Source organism: Bos javanicus, chromosome 15 (genome assembly GCF_032452875.1).
Source record: "Bos javanicus breed banteng chromosome 15, ARS-OSU_banteng_1.0, whole genome shotgun sequence".
NCBI classification, from domain to species: Eukaryota; Metazoa; Chordata; class Mammalia; order Artiodactyla; family Bovidae; genus Bos; species Bos javanicus.
In genome coordinates this window covers 76,943,815-76,959,766 of record NC_083882.1, presented here as the reverse complement: position 1 = coordinate 76,959,766, position 15,952 = coordinate 76,943,815, and the positions used below count along the sequence as shown (strand labels likewise).

The window sequence follows — 15,952 nt, the reverse complement described above, 5'->3', positions numbered from 1 at the left end:
TTTCACCTGAGGCTGGAACATAGCAATGGGTAGTAACCAGCTTTCATGGAGCTTTCTTAGATTTTAATGGACAGAGACAAACACAAACTATCAATAGTAACTACTATGCAAATAAAACTCAAATGGGGCAATGGGAGAGAGGGAACTAAGTACTAGTTACTTAGATGGGTAGCTGGGCTTCGAGCAGAAGACAGTTAGTACAAAGGCTCTAGAGTGGGAACGACCTTGGTGTGCTCACAAACAGCGCAGGCCAGCGTGCCTGGAGCGTAGGTGGGAGAAGGAGAATGGTACAGGGTGAAGCTTGAGGGGTGGAAGAGACCAGGTCATAGAGAGCGTAAAAGCCCTGGGGTGAGTTGTGTGGATTTTCAGTGTTATCAGAAGTCATTAGAGACTTTTGAGCAAAGAGAAACTACGTGTTTTTTAAAAATCGTTCTCTTCTTCCTCTGCTTCCCTTTCCTAATGATCCAGTCATAAAGCCAGGAGGAGGGTAACACAAGGAAGGCACCTACCTTGTAGCTCGGGGTGGGAGTGGAGAGCCACAGCAGCCCAGTGTGAGGGTCTCCAAGCCTGAATGTTGTGAGGAGGCTGTCATTTGGGAGGGACGACGCAGAGCCAAAGCCAGAAGAAGACATCCATGGGGGGAGCTGACATGGCATGGTATTAGGACGCCCCAGGCAGGGTGAAGAGGATATTCCTGTGTGGTGGAGGGGAGCAGGGCAGCGCGTGGGTGGCTCAGAATGGGGACTCAGAGCCCAAACAGTGGAGGTTAGCCTGGGGAAGGGCTTGTGGCAGAGATGGGAGATTGGTTACATATAAAGGGATTGGTCAAATAAATATAATAAGGAAAATGGGGGCCAGAGAAGGGTGATAAAATATGGAAGCCCAAGGAAAGAAAATGAACTCTGCTATTGGACTGGAATTAGATGCATCAGTGTGAATTCATGGTTTTCGATATACAGATACAGAAATAAATGTCAATGTAAATGTATGTGCCTATGTATATATGTGGTGTATAATAAATGATGTTACAGATAATATGCTTATATAGGTATAGAATACCCTATCCAGAATACTTAAGAACTCCTATAATTCATTATAAAAAAACAAAACTCAGTTCAAAAAGTGGCAAAGGACATGAACAGACATTTCTCTAACAAAACTAATACAATTATGTAAAGTTTAAAAATAAAATTAAAAAAAACAGTATACACATGGCAAATAAGCAAGTAAAAAGATGCTCACCATCATTAGTCATCAGGGAACATAGATCAAAACCACAATGAGTTACCACTGCACAGCCATTAGAATTTTGTTTTTTAATGGAAAATAGCAAATGTTTGTCACAATATGGAGAAACTGGAACCTGAGTGTATCGCTGGTGGAAACATAAAATACTATAACCATTGTGGAAAATACTTTAGTGGTTTCTCAAAAAGTTAAATATAGAATTAGAATAAGATCCTCAGATCCCCTTCTAGAAAGCAGAGATTCAAACAAATACTTATGCTCCAAAGTTCACAGCATCGTTATTGACAATAGCCAGGAGGTGGAAACAGTTCAAGTGTCCATCAACAGATGAATGAATAAACAAAATTGGGTGTGTATATATATATACACACCATATATATACATTTCGTTGTGTATGTATATAATACACATTATATAGAAGGAAAGTTATGACCAACCTAGATAGCATATTCAAAAGCAGAGACATTACTTTGCCAACAAAGGTCCATCTAGTCAAGGCTATGGTTTTTCCTGTGGTCATGTATGGATGTGAGAGTTGGACTGTGAAGAAAGCTGAGCACCGAAGAATTGCTGCTTTTGGACTGTGGTGTTGGAGAAGACTCAAGAGTCCCTTGGACTACAAAGAGATACAACCAGTCCATCATAAAGGAGATCAGTCCTGGGTGTTCACTGGAAGAACTGATGCTAAAGCTGAAACTCCAGTACTTTGGCCACCTCATGTGAAGAGTTGACTCGTTGGAAAAGACCCTGATGCTGGGAGGGATTGAGGGCAAGAGAAGGGGACGACAGAGGATGAGATGGCTGGATGGCATCACCGACTTGATGGACGTGAGTTTGAGTGAACTCCGGGAGTTGGTGATGGACAGGGAGGGAGGCCTGGCGTGCTGCAATTCCTGAAGTTGCAGAGTCAGACACAACTGAGCGACTGATCTGATCTGATATATACACTATATATATATAATGTATCAGTTCAGTTCAGTTGCTCACTTGTATCCTACTCTTTGCAACACCATGAATCACATGTTGATTCTACTTGTTTGACTTAGTATGAATAGAATGCTAGATTTCTTATTTATCAGATCAGACAGATCAGTCGCTCAGTCGTGTCAGACTCTTTGCGACCCCATGAATCGCAGCACGCCAGGCCTCCCTGTCCATCACCAATTCCCAGAGTTCACTGAGACTCAGGTCCATCGAGTCAGTGATGCCATCCAGCCATCTCATCCTCTGTCGTCCCCTTCTCCTCCTGCCCCCAATCCCTCCCAGCATCAGGGTCTTTTCCAATGAGTCAACTCTTCACATGAGGTGGCCAGAGTACTGGAGTTTCAGCTTTAGCATCAGTCCTTCCAAAGAAATCCCAGGGCTGATCTTCTTCAGAATGGACTGGTTGGATCTCCTTGTAGTCCAAGGGACTCTCAAGAGTCTTCTCCAACACCACAGTTCAAAAGCATCAATTCTGCGGCGCTCAGCTTTCTTCACAGTCCAACTCTCACATCCATACATGACCACAGGAAAAACCATAGCCTTGACTAGACAAACCTTTGTTGGCAAAGTAATGTCTCTGCTTTTGAATATGCTATCTAGGTTGGTCATAACTTTCCTTCCAAGGAGTAAGCGTCTTTTAATTTCATGGCTGCAGTCACCATCTGTAGTGATTTTGGAGCCCAGAAAAATAAAGTCTGACACTGTTTCCACTGTTTCCCCATCTATTTCCCATGAAGTGGTGGGACCGGATGCCATGATCTTCGTTTTCTGAATGTTGAGCTTTAAGCCAACTTTTTCACTCTCCACTTTCAGTTTCATCAAGAGGCTTTTGAGTTCCTCTTCACTTTCTGCCAAAAGGGTGGTGTCATCTGCATATCTGAGGTTATTGATATTTCTCCCGGCAGTCTTGAGTCCAGCTTGTGTTTCTTCCAGTCCAGCGTTTCTCATAATGTACTCTGCGTATAAGTTAAATAAACAGGGTGACAATATACAGCCTTGATGTACTCCTTTTCCTATTTGGAACCAGTCTGTTGTTCCATGTCCAGTTCTAACTGTTGCTTCCTGACCTGCATATAAATTTCTCAAGAGGCAGATCAGGTGGTCTGGTATTCCCATCTCTTTCAGAATTTTCCACAGTTTATTGTGATCCACACAGTCAAAGGCTTTGAGCTTTGTACAGGAGACGGGGATTAAGACCATTCCCATAGAAAAGAAATGCAAAAAAGCAAAATGGCTGTCTGGGGAGGCCTTACAAATAGCTGTGAAAAGGAGAGAAGCGAAAAGCAAAGGAGAAAAGGAAAGTTATAAACATCTGAATGCAGAGTTCCAAAGAACAGCAAGAAGAGATAAGAAAGCCTTCAGCGATCAATGCAAAGAAATAGAGGAAAACAACAGAATGGGAAAGACTAGGGATCTCTTGAAGAAAATCAGAGATACCAAAGGAACATTTCTTATTTATAGTCATTCGAAATTGTTCCATATATTTTGGCATCTAATATATGGATAAAAAACTAGAAAGTTTATTATCTTAGTGACTAAGGCTTAAAACTTTGAGGCTTAAAACTTCTAATCCAGTTCTGAGACTATAAAGAAATACTATGTTGTAAAAAAAGAAGTTAGCGTGTGAGATAGCGCGATTGAAGTGCAGGTTGTGCTCAGGTCCCACAGCGTCTACGCAGTGCCCGCGGTGTGTCTTCATACCTCATTCGAGGTTCCGCAGTGTATTTAGTTGCATTGAGCAGCTTCAGCCGCATGTGACAGACTCTGGTAAATTCTCTTATCGTCTTTATTCTTTTACAAATATTTTCTAATTTTCCTTGTTATGGCTTGTTAGGTATACCCATCATTTAAAAGCGGACATTTAATTTCCAAATACATGGAGTTTTTTTAAGTGTCTTTAATGTTAATTTCTCATTTTTATATTAATTTCTAATATACTCACTCGTAAACACTTTCTTCTCTGCAGTCACGCCTCTGTTTTTTCAGTCTTCTAACTTTATTGAGGCTTTCCATGGCTGAGTCAAAGCTCTCCCTTGGTAAATGTCACACTGCACTTGAAAATATGTGGGCTATTAATATCTTTTGATATTGATTTCTAACATAACTCCACACTGGTAAGAGAGCAGATTATGATTTCAACACCTTTAGACCTTGAAACTTTCACCTTATTTTATGTCCCTGGATATGGTCCAGTGTCTCCTAGTTTATTGTCTATGGGAACTTTAAATTGAAAGTCTGTCCTGTTGTATGAAAATTGTATGAATCTTAATTATATTGAATTGGTTCATACCGTTTTTCAGGTCTGCTGTATCCTGCTTTTTCTGTATATTTGTTCTACTAACTTTTGAGAGTTTGATATTGAAACTCCAACTAAAAATCTTATCTACTTAAATAATTGTAATATTTGGGGCACTATATGTAACTTTGTTCTGTATTTTCCAAGTCTTATGTAAATGTCTTATCATACTTTCATAGTTTAAAAAATAAAAAAGTGGAAAAAAAATCGAAACTCTTAACACTTTCCTGCATTGGAGAAGGAAATGGCAAGCCACTCCAGTGTTCTTGCCTGGAGAATCCCAGGGATGGGGGAGCCTAGTGGGCTGCCGTCTATGGGGTCGCACAGAGTCGGACACGACTGAAGCAACTTAGCAGCAGCAGCAGCAACAGTGAAGGAAACAATTCCCCTCTACAACTATACTGAAGCTATTGAACTCAGAAAAATATATTGCCTGAAGTGCATTTATTAATGAAGAAAAGCTAAAATAAAGTAACTTAGTACTTATACTTAGAAATTAGAAAAATAAAAAAATAAAAAATTTGCGAGTAAGTAATATAGCTAAAATTCATGAAATTCTAAAAGCCAGTTCTCGTTAAAAAAAAAAAAGTTTGAGGTTAAAATTCCCTTACTAGCCTGATTGGAGAGCAAAAATATAAGTACTGGGGTGAAAAAGGAACTAACCATAGATGTGGAAGAGATTCTTCTAAAAAATAAGATAACACACATGTAACCCTGAAGCGAACTAAGCATTCATGCAACTCTGTGGAAACTTGTTTCAACTGATCCCCCTCTCAAATTTTTTGAAATAACCAAGGAATTTGGGGAAACCATTGAAAAATAAGGAAGGAAACCCAGAACCTAAAATGAAAAGACAAATTTGATCATATAAAAATTTTAAGATTTTAATTTGGAGAAATTTACTGTATACTGTCAATAAACAAGTGTTATATTGTGGGATATATTTGCATATGACCAATAAAGGACCAGTAACTACAGGAAACAGAACTCTTACTAACTTACCTTGAGAAAAAGAGAACCTATAAAAAAATAAGTAGATCAAGGATAAGAATAGGCGCCCTGGTGTGGGGAGGGAGGAGGGAGGAGGGTTCAGGTAGGGGAACACATGTATACCTGTGGCGGATTCATTTTGATATTTGGCAAAACTAATACAATTATGTAAAGTTTAAAAATAAAATAAAATTTTAAAAATAAATAAATAAATTTATATTAAAAAAAAAAAAAAGAATAGGCAAGTCACAGATGATATCCAAATGGCCAATAAACACATGTGAAAAGATGTCCAGCACCTCCCCACCACAGAAATGCACATTAAAATAGTAAGATCATCACATTCAAACTTTGAGCGTGACAAAAGGTAAAATGAGTAATAATACTTCCAGCTGATAGAGACACTGAAAAAACAGTCCTCTTACACATTACATGTAGAAATGTCAATTACCTGTTAGTGCGTTTTTAAAGAAAACAGTACTGATATCTATTATAATTTTAAATGTTTTATCCTTCAACCTAAAAGTTAAACTTTTGGCACAAAGAGTTTTTATCCTTTTTTTTTTTTAGAAATTAAAAGACAAGTACCTTGGGATATATATATACACACAAAGATGTTTATTGTAAAATTGTAGTGAACAAGATATCCAAACTAGTTGATTGGTCAGGGAATGATTAGGTTTTGGTGTGTCTATATGTGGACTATTATACAGCCTTTAAGAGTAGAATTGTTGACTTTAAGGATTTTTGTAATTTTCTGTTAGGAAAGATAGATGCAGAGAACTGTGTATACTATAAATATTCTTATGGAATAAACAGTGCCCTAAACCTTGACCCTGTGTATGTGTGCATGTGTGGTTATATGTGATTCTGTGAGCATGAAAGTCTATCAGGCTGTTGATGTTAATTACCTTGGAAAAAGAGTAAGCCCCCCCCAATGTGTATATATATATATTTTTTTTTAATTATTTTGTCCACGTTGAAACAGTGTTATTAAACTGTTCCAGTGATATAAAATTGTATGTGCTTATGGGTATACATGCATAAAGAAATTAAAGAAGGACCACCAGCTTCTCAACACAAGATGGCACCATTCACGTTGCACTTTGTATAGATGGTGCCCCTGGAGTTGTGCAGTGTAGCATCCTTGCAGGAAAGAGTGGGCATGAATATTGTGATTGTCAGTAATGATTGTCTCAGGGTGAAATTTATGTAATCATAAAAATAAGATCTTTTTACAGTAGTGAATAGGAAGTATGTGTTTTTCCCATAGTAAAATTTTACTATTAGTAACAACCAGTCTACTGAACCAAAAAGAACCTGGACCGAGATGTGGAAAACTTGAGTATTGAATTTGAACTAAGTAGCCTGATTTTACTGAGCCTCATTTTCTCATCTGGTAAATGAAGGTCTTACATCCAGCCCTGTCTGTTTCTACCTCTCAGAGCTGTTGAAATAATCAAATGACATGATGGGTATAAAAACACTCTCTTTAATAAATTAGCATTTAAACACAAGGATTATTATCTCCTAAACTAGATGGCAAGCCTCTTAGAATAATAACTCACACCATAGTATCTTGCTCTGTAAATATTTATTGAATGAGTCCTTAAGGACTAGTTATTTGTATGATAAGTAATTGAGTTTTTTCCAGCTAAGATATTAGAAGTGCTTTGCTAATAAATATTACAGAGACTTGTAGTGTCTTCCTGCTACCTAGAAGTATGAAGCTGGGAAAATACATCTTGGATTTTTGTTATCAGATCGATGAGGTCCTGAGACAGGAAGACAAAGCTGAAGCCATGTCTGGCCATATTGATCAGTTCCTCATAGCTACGTTCATGCAGCTGAGACTCATCTACAACACGCACATGGCAGATGAGAAGCTGGAGAAGGATGAAATCATCAAGTTGTATAGCTGTATCATTGGCAACATGATTTCGGTAAGGCTACCTCTGCAGAGCCTGAGTTTCCCTTCAGTCTCTCATCCCACCCAGGTTCTCAAGCCTGAGTCGGTTCTGATGTTCCAGTGAAACATGGGAAACAGGTCATTTGTGGGACTTTTCCGTGTAAGCTATTGGCTACTGCACTGGACGCTGGACAGCGTTCCCCTCACCTTATTGTGAGGAGACTTACAGACTACCTGGAATTCTGCTTTCTGCCAGTTTCTTCATTGGTTATGGTTGGGCCCTAGCTGGCTTTTCACAGAAACTGATTGTCAGTAATGACTGTCTCAGGGTGTAATTTACATAATCATAAAAATAAGATCTTTTTACAGTAATGAATAGGAAGTATGTGTTCACATTAAAAATACTTTTCATAACAGGAATGAAGCACGCCAATTAATTTTCGCTATTACTGGAGGTTTGGGAGAGTAGTGATCTTAATTTTTCACCTAGTACTGTGAATTTTTATAAATACAGTGTAATCGTTTATTAGACTGTGCCGCCCAGGTTTCTCTTCCTCACTGTGTATGTTGAGTTTCACGCCTCTCTAACAGAATTCTCATCGGATAGCTGTTTCAGATAGAAAGCCTCGCCCGGGAGGCCTCCACTGGAGTTTTGAAAGACCTGATGCATGGCCTCATCACCTTAATGCTGGATTCTCGAATTGAAGATCTGGAGGAAGGGCAGCAGGTGGTCCGCTCTGTGAACCTCTTGGTGGTGAAAGTTCTGGAGAAGTCAGACCAGACCAACATCCTGAGGTATATTTGTACTATGAGCATTAGAGTCTGGAACAGCCTCTCTTTTGTCTACGCATAGAAACCAAAAGGTACTAGAGCAGTTGTAAGTTTAGGTTTGTCTGATAAATTACTACTCTTCTCTTCCTCAAGAACCAAAGTTATTCCAACCTGAGACAGCAGTTACAGTTACAGCTCAGTAAGCCAGCCAATGTTATGAGTTTTCTAGAACAGGACCGTGGAATTTGTCAGTCACCTCCTCTTTGGTATACATTTCATTGCATGTACATTCCTTTCTTACCAGTGACAATGAGAAATAGCTTCAAGCTTTACCATTTACCAAGTGGTAACTTACAAAGCTTCGATGATGTTTATTTCTTAATGACTGAGTAATCAAGGACAGTTCCTGATGCATGACCTCTTCATTTCTCAGATGGATAGAGACTGCTTACACTTGGCCTTTCAATTACTGATTTTAATTGGAATGCAGGCTTGAAACATTAATGCTGTTGTGTTGGGTTTGTTTTCTAGTGCCCTTCTTGTTTTGCTCCAAGACAGTCTCCTAGCAACAGCCAGTTCTCCCAAGTTCTCCGAGCTTGTTATGAAGGTGAAGTTGACATAATTTGGTATCTTTTCTTTTAAAGTGTAGGGAAAGAGGATTGAAAGTAAGTCAGCCGGCACGCCTGAATAATACAGTTGTTGTCCATTTTTCCTTTCCTGCTATACCCCCCAGTTCAGGCCTAAAAAAATTCCTGGTCTCAAACAGTGAAAAGATAGAACTATTTTGTGAATGTCTCCAGTTTTCCTAGAATGTAAAGGCAAGAAGTTTGATGAGACAAATTTCATTTCTCATGGGGGGAAAAATATGTATAGATTTATAATGTTTTGGTCTCTTTTTGAAAAGCTGCAGATGAACATATCTGTAACATTATAATACTGTTACTGCACTGTCATAGTGTAAAATATTTTTGTTTCCTCAGAGTAGATTTGATTAGGTGATATGAACTACTCTCAGGAACCAAACATACCCAGGACAGAATTTCCACATTTCCTTATCGTTCAAGGTCCCCTCTCTAGGGTGTGGGCAAGAGGAATGAAGTGGTCAGGTAGACGACCTGTCTGACCTTAGCCAGGGACACGGTTGAGGTAAATGACAGTGCCCAGTTAGCAGCCGCACTCGGCAGTTCGTGAGGTGCCACTTGCACGTCCCTGACCGTCCTTTGGAGGTGGCCCCAGAGCTTAGGGAAGCATGGTGACAGGCTATCCTCGTTCTTCAGCGACTCCATCTGACTTTCGTTTGCTTTTTAAATAGTGTCTCTGGAGGATGGTTCGACTACTGCCTGACACCATCAACAGCATTAATCTGGACAGAATTCTTCTGGATATACACATTTTCATGAAGGTCTTCCCCAAAGAAAAACTCAAGCAATGCAAAAGTGAATTTCCCATAAGGACCCTAAAAACGCTGCTGCACACTCTATGCAAACTGAAAGGGCCCAAGGTGAGTGAGAGCAGCAACCATCCCGTGGTAGCTTGGGAGAACGGCACCGCTGCCATTCACCGTACACGTTTCTCCCTCAGATCCTGGACCACCTGACTATGATTGACAACAAGAACGAGTCAGAGTTGGAGGCCCACCTCTGCCGGATGATGAAGCACAGTATGGACCAGACCGGGAGCAAGTCTGATAAGGAAACAGAAAAGGGAGCATCTCGAATTGTGAGTGTCCTGACTTAAAAGACTGAGAGAAGTGATCTTGCCGAAGGGATAGGCCACTGGAGCCTGTCTTTCTTAGGGCCTAAGGTGAAGGCTCAGGGATTAGTCTAGTCACCTTGAAGTTCTCAAATACCAACTCTCACCTGTGCTTTTTGTCCCTAAGAAAAGTTTCTGTGTCCGTGCCTAAGGCATCGATCGGTGCCCAGATAGATTTAGGGAGGGACTTTCCTCCCTAAGTTTAGCTGAAGACCTGAGACTGTTACTGTTTCTGCTGCAGCCTCCGCAGCTCTGCTTCTGTTATCTGCAGGAACATACCAGGAAGGGCTGAAGTCTGAGAGAAGATATTCAGTTCTTTTCCAACCACTGGTTCCTAACTAATAACTCAGATCTAACCAATGGTTCCTTCCTCGTGTCTTTAGGATGAAAAATCATCAAAGGCCAAAGTGAACGATTTCTTAGCTGAGATTTTTAAGAAGATTGGCTCTAAAGAGAATACTAAAGAGGTGAGAGGGAAAAGGTTGACCCAAATGGGGATCTGCTTTATGGAAAAGAGTCACTAACATCTGTCTCCACCTCCTTTTCAGGGCCTAGCAGAGTTATATGAATACAAGAAGAAATATTCAGATGCTGACATTGAACCATTTCTGAAAAACTCCTCACAGTTCTTCCAGAGCTATGTTGAGAGAGGCCTTCGGGTGATTGAGATGGAGAGGGAGGGCAAAGGCCGCCTTCCCACCTCGGCAGGTACAGCTCCCCCCGGCGCCTCCAGGACAGGCTCAGAGTCGCTCCCCGCCTCACCACCAGGCTGCCGCTGGGTCTGCGTTTCTGTCCCCGCCTCTCAGGCGTAACGGCCGCAGTGAGGCAGAGGCCAGCCCTCACTCAGCCTCAGTCTGTGTCAGGGTCCGGCACCGGCCGCGCGCGGTCCCTGGAAACAGCCTCTGCGCTGGGCCGGGGCCTCTGCGCTCTCTCGGTCCCCGCCTTCCTCCCTGCTGCCCCCCGGGGCTCTCCGGCCGATTCTTCCTCTCCGAGCTCTTAATGTTGGTGTCGCCCTGGGTTCTTAGTCTCACCCCCATAACTAATCCATCTTCTCTCATCACTTTAAATACAGTTTCTATGCCAGCAAAGCCCAGTTTTCTCTGTTGTCCAGCTCAGACCTCCTCCCTGCTCCCAGCTGACAGCTCATGCCTGACATCAAACACCAAGTTCCTGGTAGTCCCCAAAACCTGCTCCAGTTGCGTTCCTCTCCGTCTCACTGGATGGCAACTTTGTCCTTCTGGTTTGCTTAACCCCCAACTTTTACGTTTTCTCTTCCGCTCTGTCAGGGAATCCTTTGAGGGACTTGTCGCGCGGTCCAGTGGTTAAGACTCCGTACTTCAGTGCAGGGGGCGCAGGTTCAGTCCCTGGCTGGGGAGCTAAGATCCCGCTTGCCACACGGTGCGGCCAAAAAACAGAGAGAAATGCCTGCTTCTCTTACGTGGATTATAGCGCTCTGTCCCATCTCCCTGTAGTCACTTCCACACACAACATCAAAACAACGCTCCTCAAACATTTTCCAAAGGCCCTCCCTTTCATTCAGCGGAGCAGAAAGCCTTACACGAAAGGTCTGACATGATGTGGCCTCCTGATCCCTCTAGAACTGTCTCCCTCCTGCTACCCTCTCTGACTTCTGTGCCGCTGCAGCTTCACCAGCCCCTCGCCGTTCCTGGGACGCACCAGGCACACACCTTCTTAAGGCCTCTGCACTGGCTGTCTTGTTCAGATTGCTCTTCTCCACGACAGTCTTGTTTCCTCCTCCTCATCTGTGTCACTCCGTGAGGCCTGATTACAGCTTGCGACCTACCGGACCTCACTCCTCCTAGTACTTTACCTGCCATGACACACACCATGAGACATCATGTTCGTTAGATTGATTGATTGATGTTTGTTTCTGCTAAGATTTAAAATTCACAAGGGTAAAGATTTTTATCCATTTTGTTGCCTGGCACATAGTAGGCACTCAGTAGGTATTTTGTTGACTATATATGAGCAAGTGCCTGTCCTGATGTTAAGCTGGAATATTACTGTCCGCACAGTGAAAAAAGCCTGTATTGGAGAATTACAGCTCAAGGATCTAGAGACAAAAGGAAGACTTCGGAGGTATCAGTGGCAAAAAATAGCCCAGAGCCTTAACCCAAAACAAGGTCCGGCTGCTGCAGCCCTCACCAGGCAGAGCCCTTACAGCGCTCCCGCGTTTAGTTCTTGGCAAGTGCAGTGGCCTCGGCTACTCTAGCCCCAGGCTCTGTGCCTGTGCAGCTGTCCTCTGCGCGTCTCAGGCTCTCTCTCACCACGAGCCTTTCTAGGCTGCAGTGTCACTTGTATCTTCTTGTTGTTTTGTTGTTGTTGTTACTGGGTTTTTTTATTTGTTTTTGTTTTCCCCATAGTTGGTCTTGTCTTTAAATCCCGTAACTTAAGCCTCTCCACGACCCAGAGTCCCTTCTGGAAGCGCAGTGAGCGGTGTCAGGGGCTGCACGCGGGCGTCCCTGGTTGAGGTCATCGGGATGGGGCCTCCGTCTCATGTCCAGAGTCCTTTCTGGGAAAGCTCGATGTTTGCAGCGCAGGCATGTGACCCCACCAGTAACTGAATGCCTGAAAGTGTTCAGGCTTCCCGCATCACTGCGTTGTTCTTCACTCTTTGCCCTCAGAGTATTCTCATCTGTACCTGAAAGGATCCCTGTTTCTCAGGAGTAGCCTGCTTTACTTTGTTCTGTTTGCCATAGAGGCTTTTCTTCCCAGTTCTCTTGGCTTATGTGATGCCTTTTCATTGATATCAAATTGGATATTTTAAATGCTTGCATTTTGTGGTTCTGCTCAGAAATTTAGAACTGTGATAGATTTTGTTTTGGTTTGATTTGGCTCTGGTTGTCCCCACTCCTCCCAGAATATTGGTCTCAGTGCTCCAGCTCCTCCTCCTCCTCTTTGAACACCTCAGTTTCCTCCTCTTCCTCCTGAGCTCCTTGCTGTCCTCCCTGGTTGGAATAAGAGCGTTCCCCTGTGTATCACCTGGTCGAAATCAGTCTGATTCTTGAGAGTATTTAAAGTCCTTCAGGTTCTTTACTTGGGCACTTAGCATTTACTCAGGAGTAGCTCAGGCTCTTTGGATTGCCCAGTTCAGCAGGGGTGACAAGGATAAACCTCTACACAGCTCAGGAGGCAGAAGGATGGCCAGCTCAACACTCAGCACCCTTCTGGGGCTCCCCTGGTGGCCCAGGGGTTAAGGCTCCTCACTTCCATTGCAGGGAGTGTGGGTTCAACCCCTGTTCAGGGAACTAGATCCCACATGCCACAGGATGAGGCCAAAAAAAAAATTCAATGCTTTTCTCTTAACAGTTTTGGAAGTTCTCATTAAGTATATCTTATGTATTTCAGAATACCTTTTATCACCAACTCCAGGTAGTCATCAGGTAGAGTGGTGCTATTCAAGGCCCAAAGTGTTCCCTTCGGTGGGAGATTTAACAAGGGCAGTGGGGCAGGGGGTATATATCTGAATACTCCCACGTTTCCCCCTTAGGCATCTCCCCTCAGATGGAGGTCACGTGCGTGCCCACCGCCACAAGCACAGTGTCCTCCTTAGGCAACACAAACGGAGAAGAGGTGGGGCCGTCCGTCTACCTGGAGAGGCTGAAAATCCTCCGGCAGCGATGCGGTCTGGACAATACAAAGGTACTGCTCGTCCCCTGTGGGGCGGGGAGGGTGGTGACCAGCGGAGCAGGCCAGGCTGGCCAGAGAGGCCGCGACCCAGCCTCGGAGTGTATTGCTCCAGAGCCGCCTCCCGACCCGCTTGACAGCATGTCTCCCTCTCTCGACAGCAGGATGACCGACCTCCGTTGACCTCTTTGCTCTCCAAACCAGCAGTTCCCACCGTGGCCTCCTCCACAGACATGCTGCACAGCAAACTCTCTCAGCTCCGCGAGTCGCGGGAGCAGCACCAGCACTCAGACCTGGACTCCAACCAGACCCGCTCTTCAGGAGCCACGACCACCTCCTCCTCCACAGCTAACATTGACGACTTGAAAAAGAGACTGGAGAGAATAAAGAGCAGTCGCAAATGAACCGCCCCGCTCCCCTGGCGCCCTGCAGCTTTAGTTGACTAAACTAGGAGTCCTCATAGTTCCGGCGGCCTCGACAGGCCTAGTGTGCGCAGGCCGGTTGTGTGTATCATGCTGTGGACCTGGGGGAGGAGCCGTTGGGCACAATCTTTGGCACATCGTCCGCTTCTCTCCGCCAGCATCCTGCCTCTCTAGAAGGCTGTCCGTGTCTTAGTTTAGTGTACAGACCTGTAAACAGCGGGCCTCCTCTCAGCTCAGACTAGTTTCCATATCCTTTTTCTTTTTAATTGCTCATTTGTAAAGTTGTCCTAATCTTTCCTAGCTTTTAACTATTAGAAACTCTTGACTAGTTTTCCTTTGAGTTTGTGAGCTCTTCTCCTTGTAGCCCTGAAGGGTCACTGTATTCTGTATGAATGCATGGCATGAAACAACTAATTTAAGAGTCTTTTATAAATAAAGTTTGCATTAACTATAACTGTGTTCCAAGATGCTCCGTGTCAGGGAGTGTTGGGCAGCTGTCCATTGCCTGTTCTTGAGACCTGCTGGGTGCTCAGCCAGTTGGAGAAAGGATCATCATCGCTCCTTACAGAGCTCTGCGTTTTCTTGGCCCACAGGCTTGATGCTTTCTTTCACTCCTTTGGAATAAGAGGAACTCAACTCTCCTGCTTTCCACATGCAGCTCCTAGGGGGGCAAAGAAATCTTTCCTCCTTGCTTTGAGATTTTCGGTCATGACGCCCATCCCATCATCACCATGGTTCCAGGGAGCTCTTAGGTCTCCTGCCACCTTGCTGCCCGGGCGCGTGTGACCTTGTGCCCACGGACCAGCTGGGCCCCAGCGGTTGTCACAGCACAACTAGACTGGGGGTCACCCTACTAACGGAATACGGAGAGCACAGGGGCTTCCTGCCCGGTCAGCGGAGTCTCTGAATCTAGACTAACAGTTGCTTCACACTCGGTCTCAGTAAAGCCTAGAAATAGAGCCTCCCTGGTGGTCCACTGGCTAAGACTCCGCAGTTCCAAGGTGTCCAGGTTCTATCCCTGGTCAGGGAACTAGATCCCACATGCCTCAACTGAAAATACAACTAGCCACAACTAAGATCTGATAAGGTCAAATAAATCATGTTTAAAAAATAAAAAAGAAATAAACTGAGAATTCACCTCTGCAGTATGTTCTACAAAGCCCCCTTCCACAGTCAGAAAACGTTTAAGTCAAAAGAACTTTTCTACACACCTCTTAAGTGGTGTTCAAGAAATGAAAGGGTGATGGGAAATGAATCCTCTACTGATTCTAGTCATGATTTTCAGATGGTCCACCTGCTGCCTGAAATTAAATTAAATTTGCCTCTCCCTTCTAATGGGAACATAGAAGTAAGCCTTTCACTGAAAGGAAGACAGAAGGAATGTATTTAGAAGAATGGCTGTGCTTGGATCTTGAATTAGCAAAGTGGCCATCAGTCTTGTGAGAAGGTACACCCTTGAAAAAGCAGATTTGGGGTATTACAACTAACAATGCCTTCCCCCTGCTCTGGGCTGCCAAGATCCTACATGCTCACTGAGTTTTCCAGTTTTTACCCTACTTTCTGGTCAACGAGAACCTAAGAATGAGGAACTCAGTCCTAATTCTTCCTTGATGTATTTTTTAAAAATGAGAATGGGAAAAAAGGAGAGGAAGGGGAGAGGTGGATAAAGACACCTACCTTAGGTCCCCTCCAGCCTTAAACCGTGAAATCTAAAGATCTTAGCTCCTAGGCCCAGAAGGTGACCGCCCATGCTCCACCCACCTCTGAGCCCGGGGTTGAGAATCCCGCGTCCTAGAGGTGGTCACCGAGAGATCAGCGTCTCACACCGGAGGCAACTCCCTGGCACACACGTCGTAGGCTGCAGTGCCCGCTTCCCTGAGTCAAACATACACCCAACAGGAAGAGCAATACGCCGAAGTCAGCTAGAAACTA

General features: G+C 43.7%; 1 protein-coding gene across 4 annotated transcripts in view; it reads left to right on the top strand.

The window, feature by feature from the left end:
* Window positions 1-14,474, top strand: part of CKAP5 (cytoskeleton associated protein 5) — a 104,320-nt gene extending 89,846 nt beyond the window's left edge. For 3 of the 4 annotated variants that reach the window (XM_061381324.1, XM_061381325.1, XM_061381326.1), the window contains exons 36-44: window positions 7,282-7,461; window positions 8,035-8,222; window positions 8,730-8,805; window positions 9,511-9,699; window positions 9,780-9,917; window positions 10,334-10,417; window positions 10,499-10,658; window positions 13,462-13,613; window positions 13,760-14,474. In XM_061381324.1, coding sequence (XP_061237308.1) covers window positions 7,282-7,461; window positions 8,035-8,222; window positions 8,730-8,805; window positions 9,511-9,699; window positions 9,780-9,917; window positions 10,334-10,417; window positions 10,499-10,658; window positions 13,462-13,613; window positions 13,760-14,002 — 1,410 coding nt within the window. In that variant the 3' untranslated portion in view covers window positions 14,003-14,474. The remainder of the gene's footprint in view (window positions 1-7,281; window positions 7,462-8,034; window positions 8,223-8,729; window positions 8,806-9,510; window positions 9,700-9,779; window positions 9,918-10,333; window positions 10,418-10,498; window positions 10,659-13,461; window positions 13,614-13,759) is intronic. The other variant, XM_061381327.1, reaches the window with a different exon arrangement.
* Window positions 14,475-15,952: the final 1,478 nt, after the last annotated feature.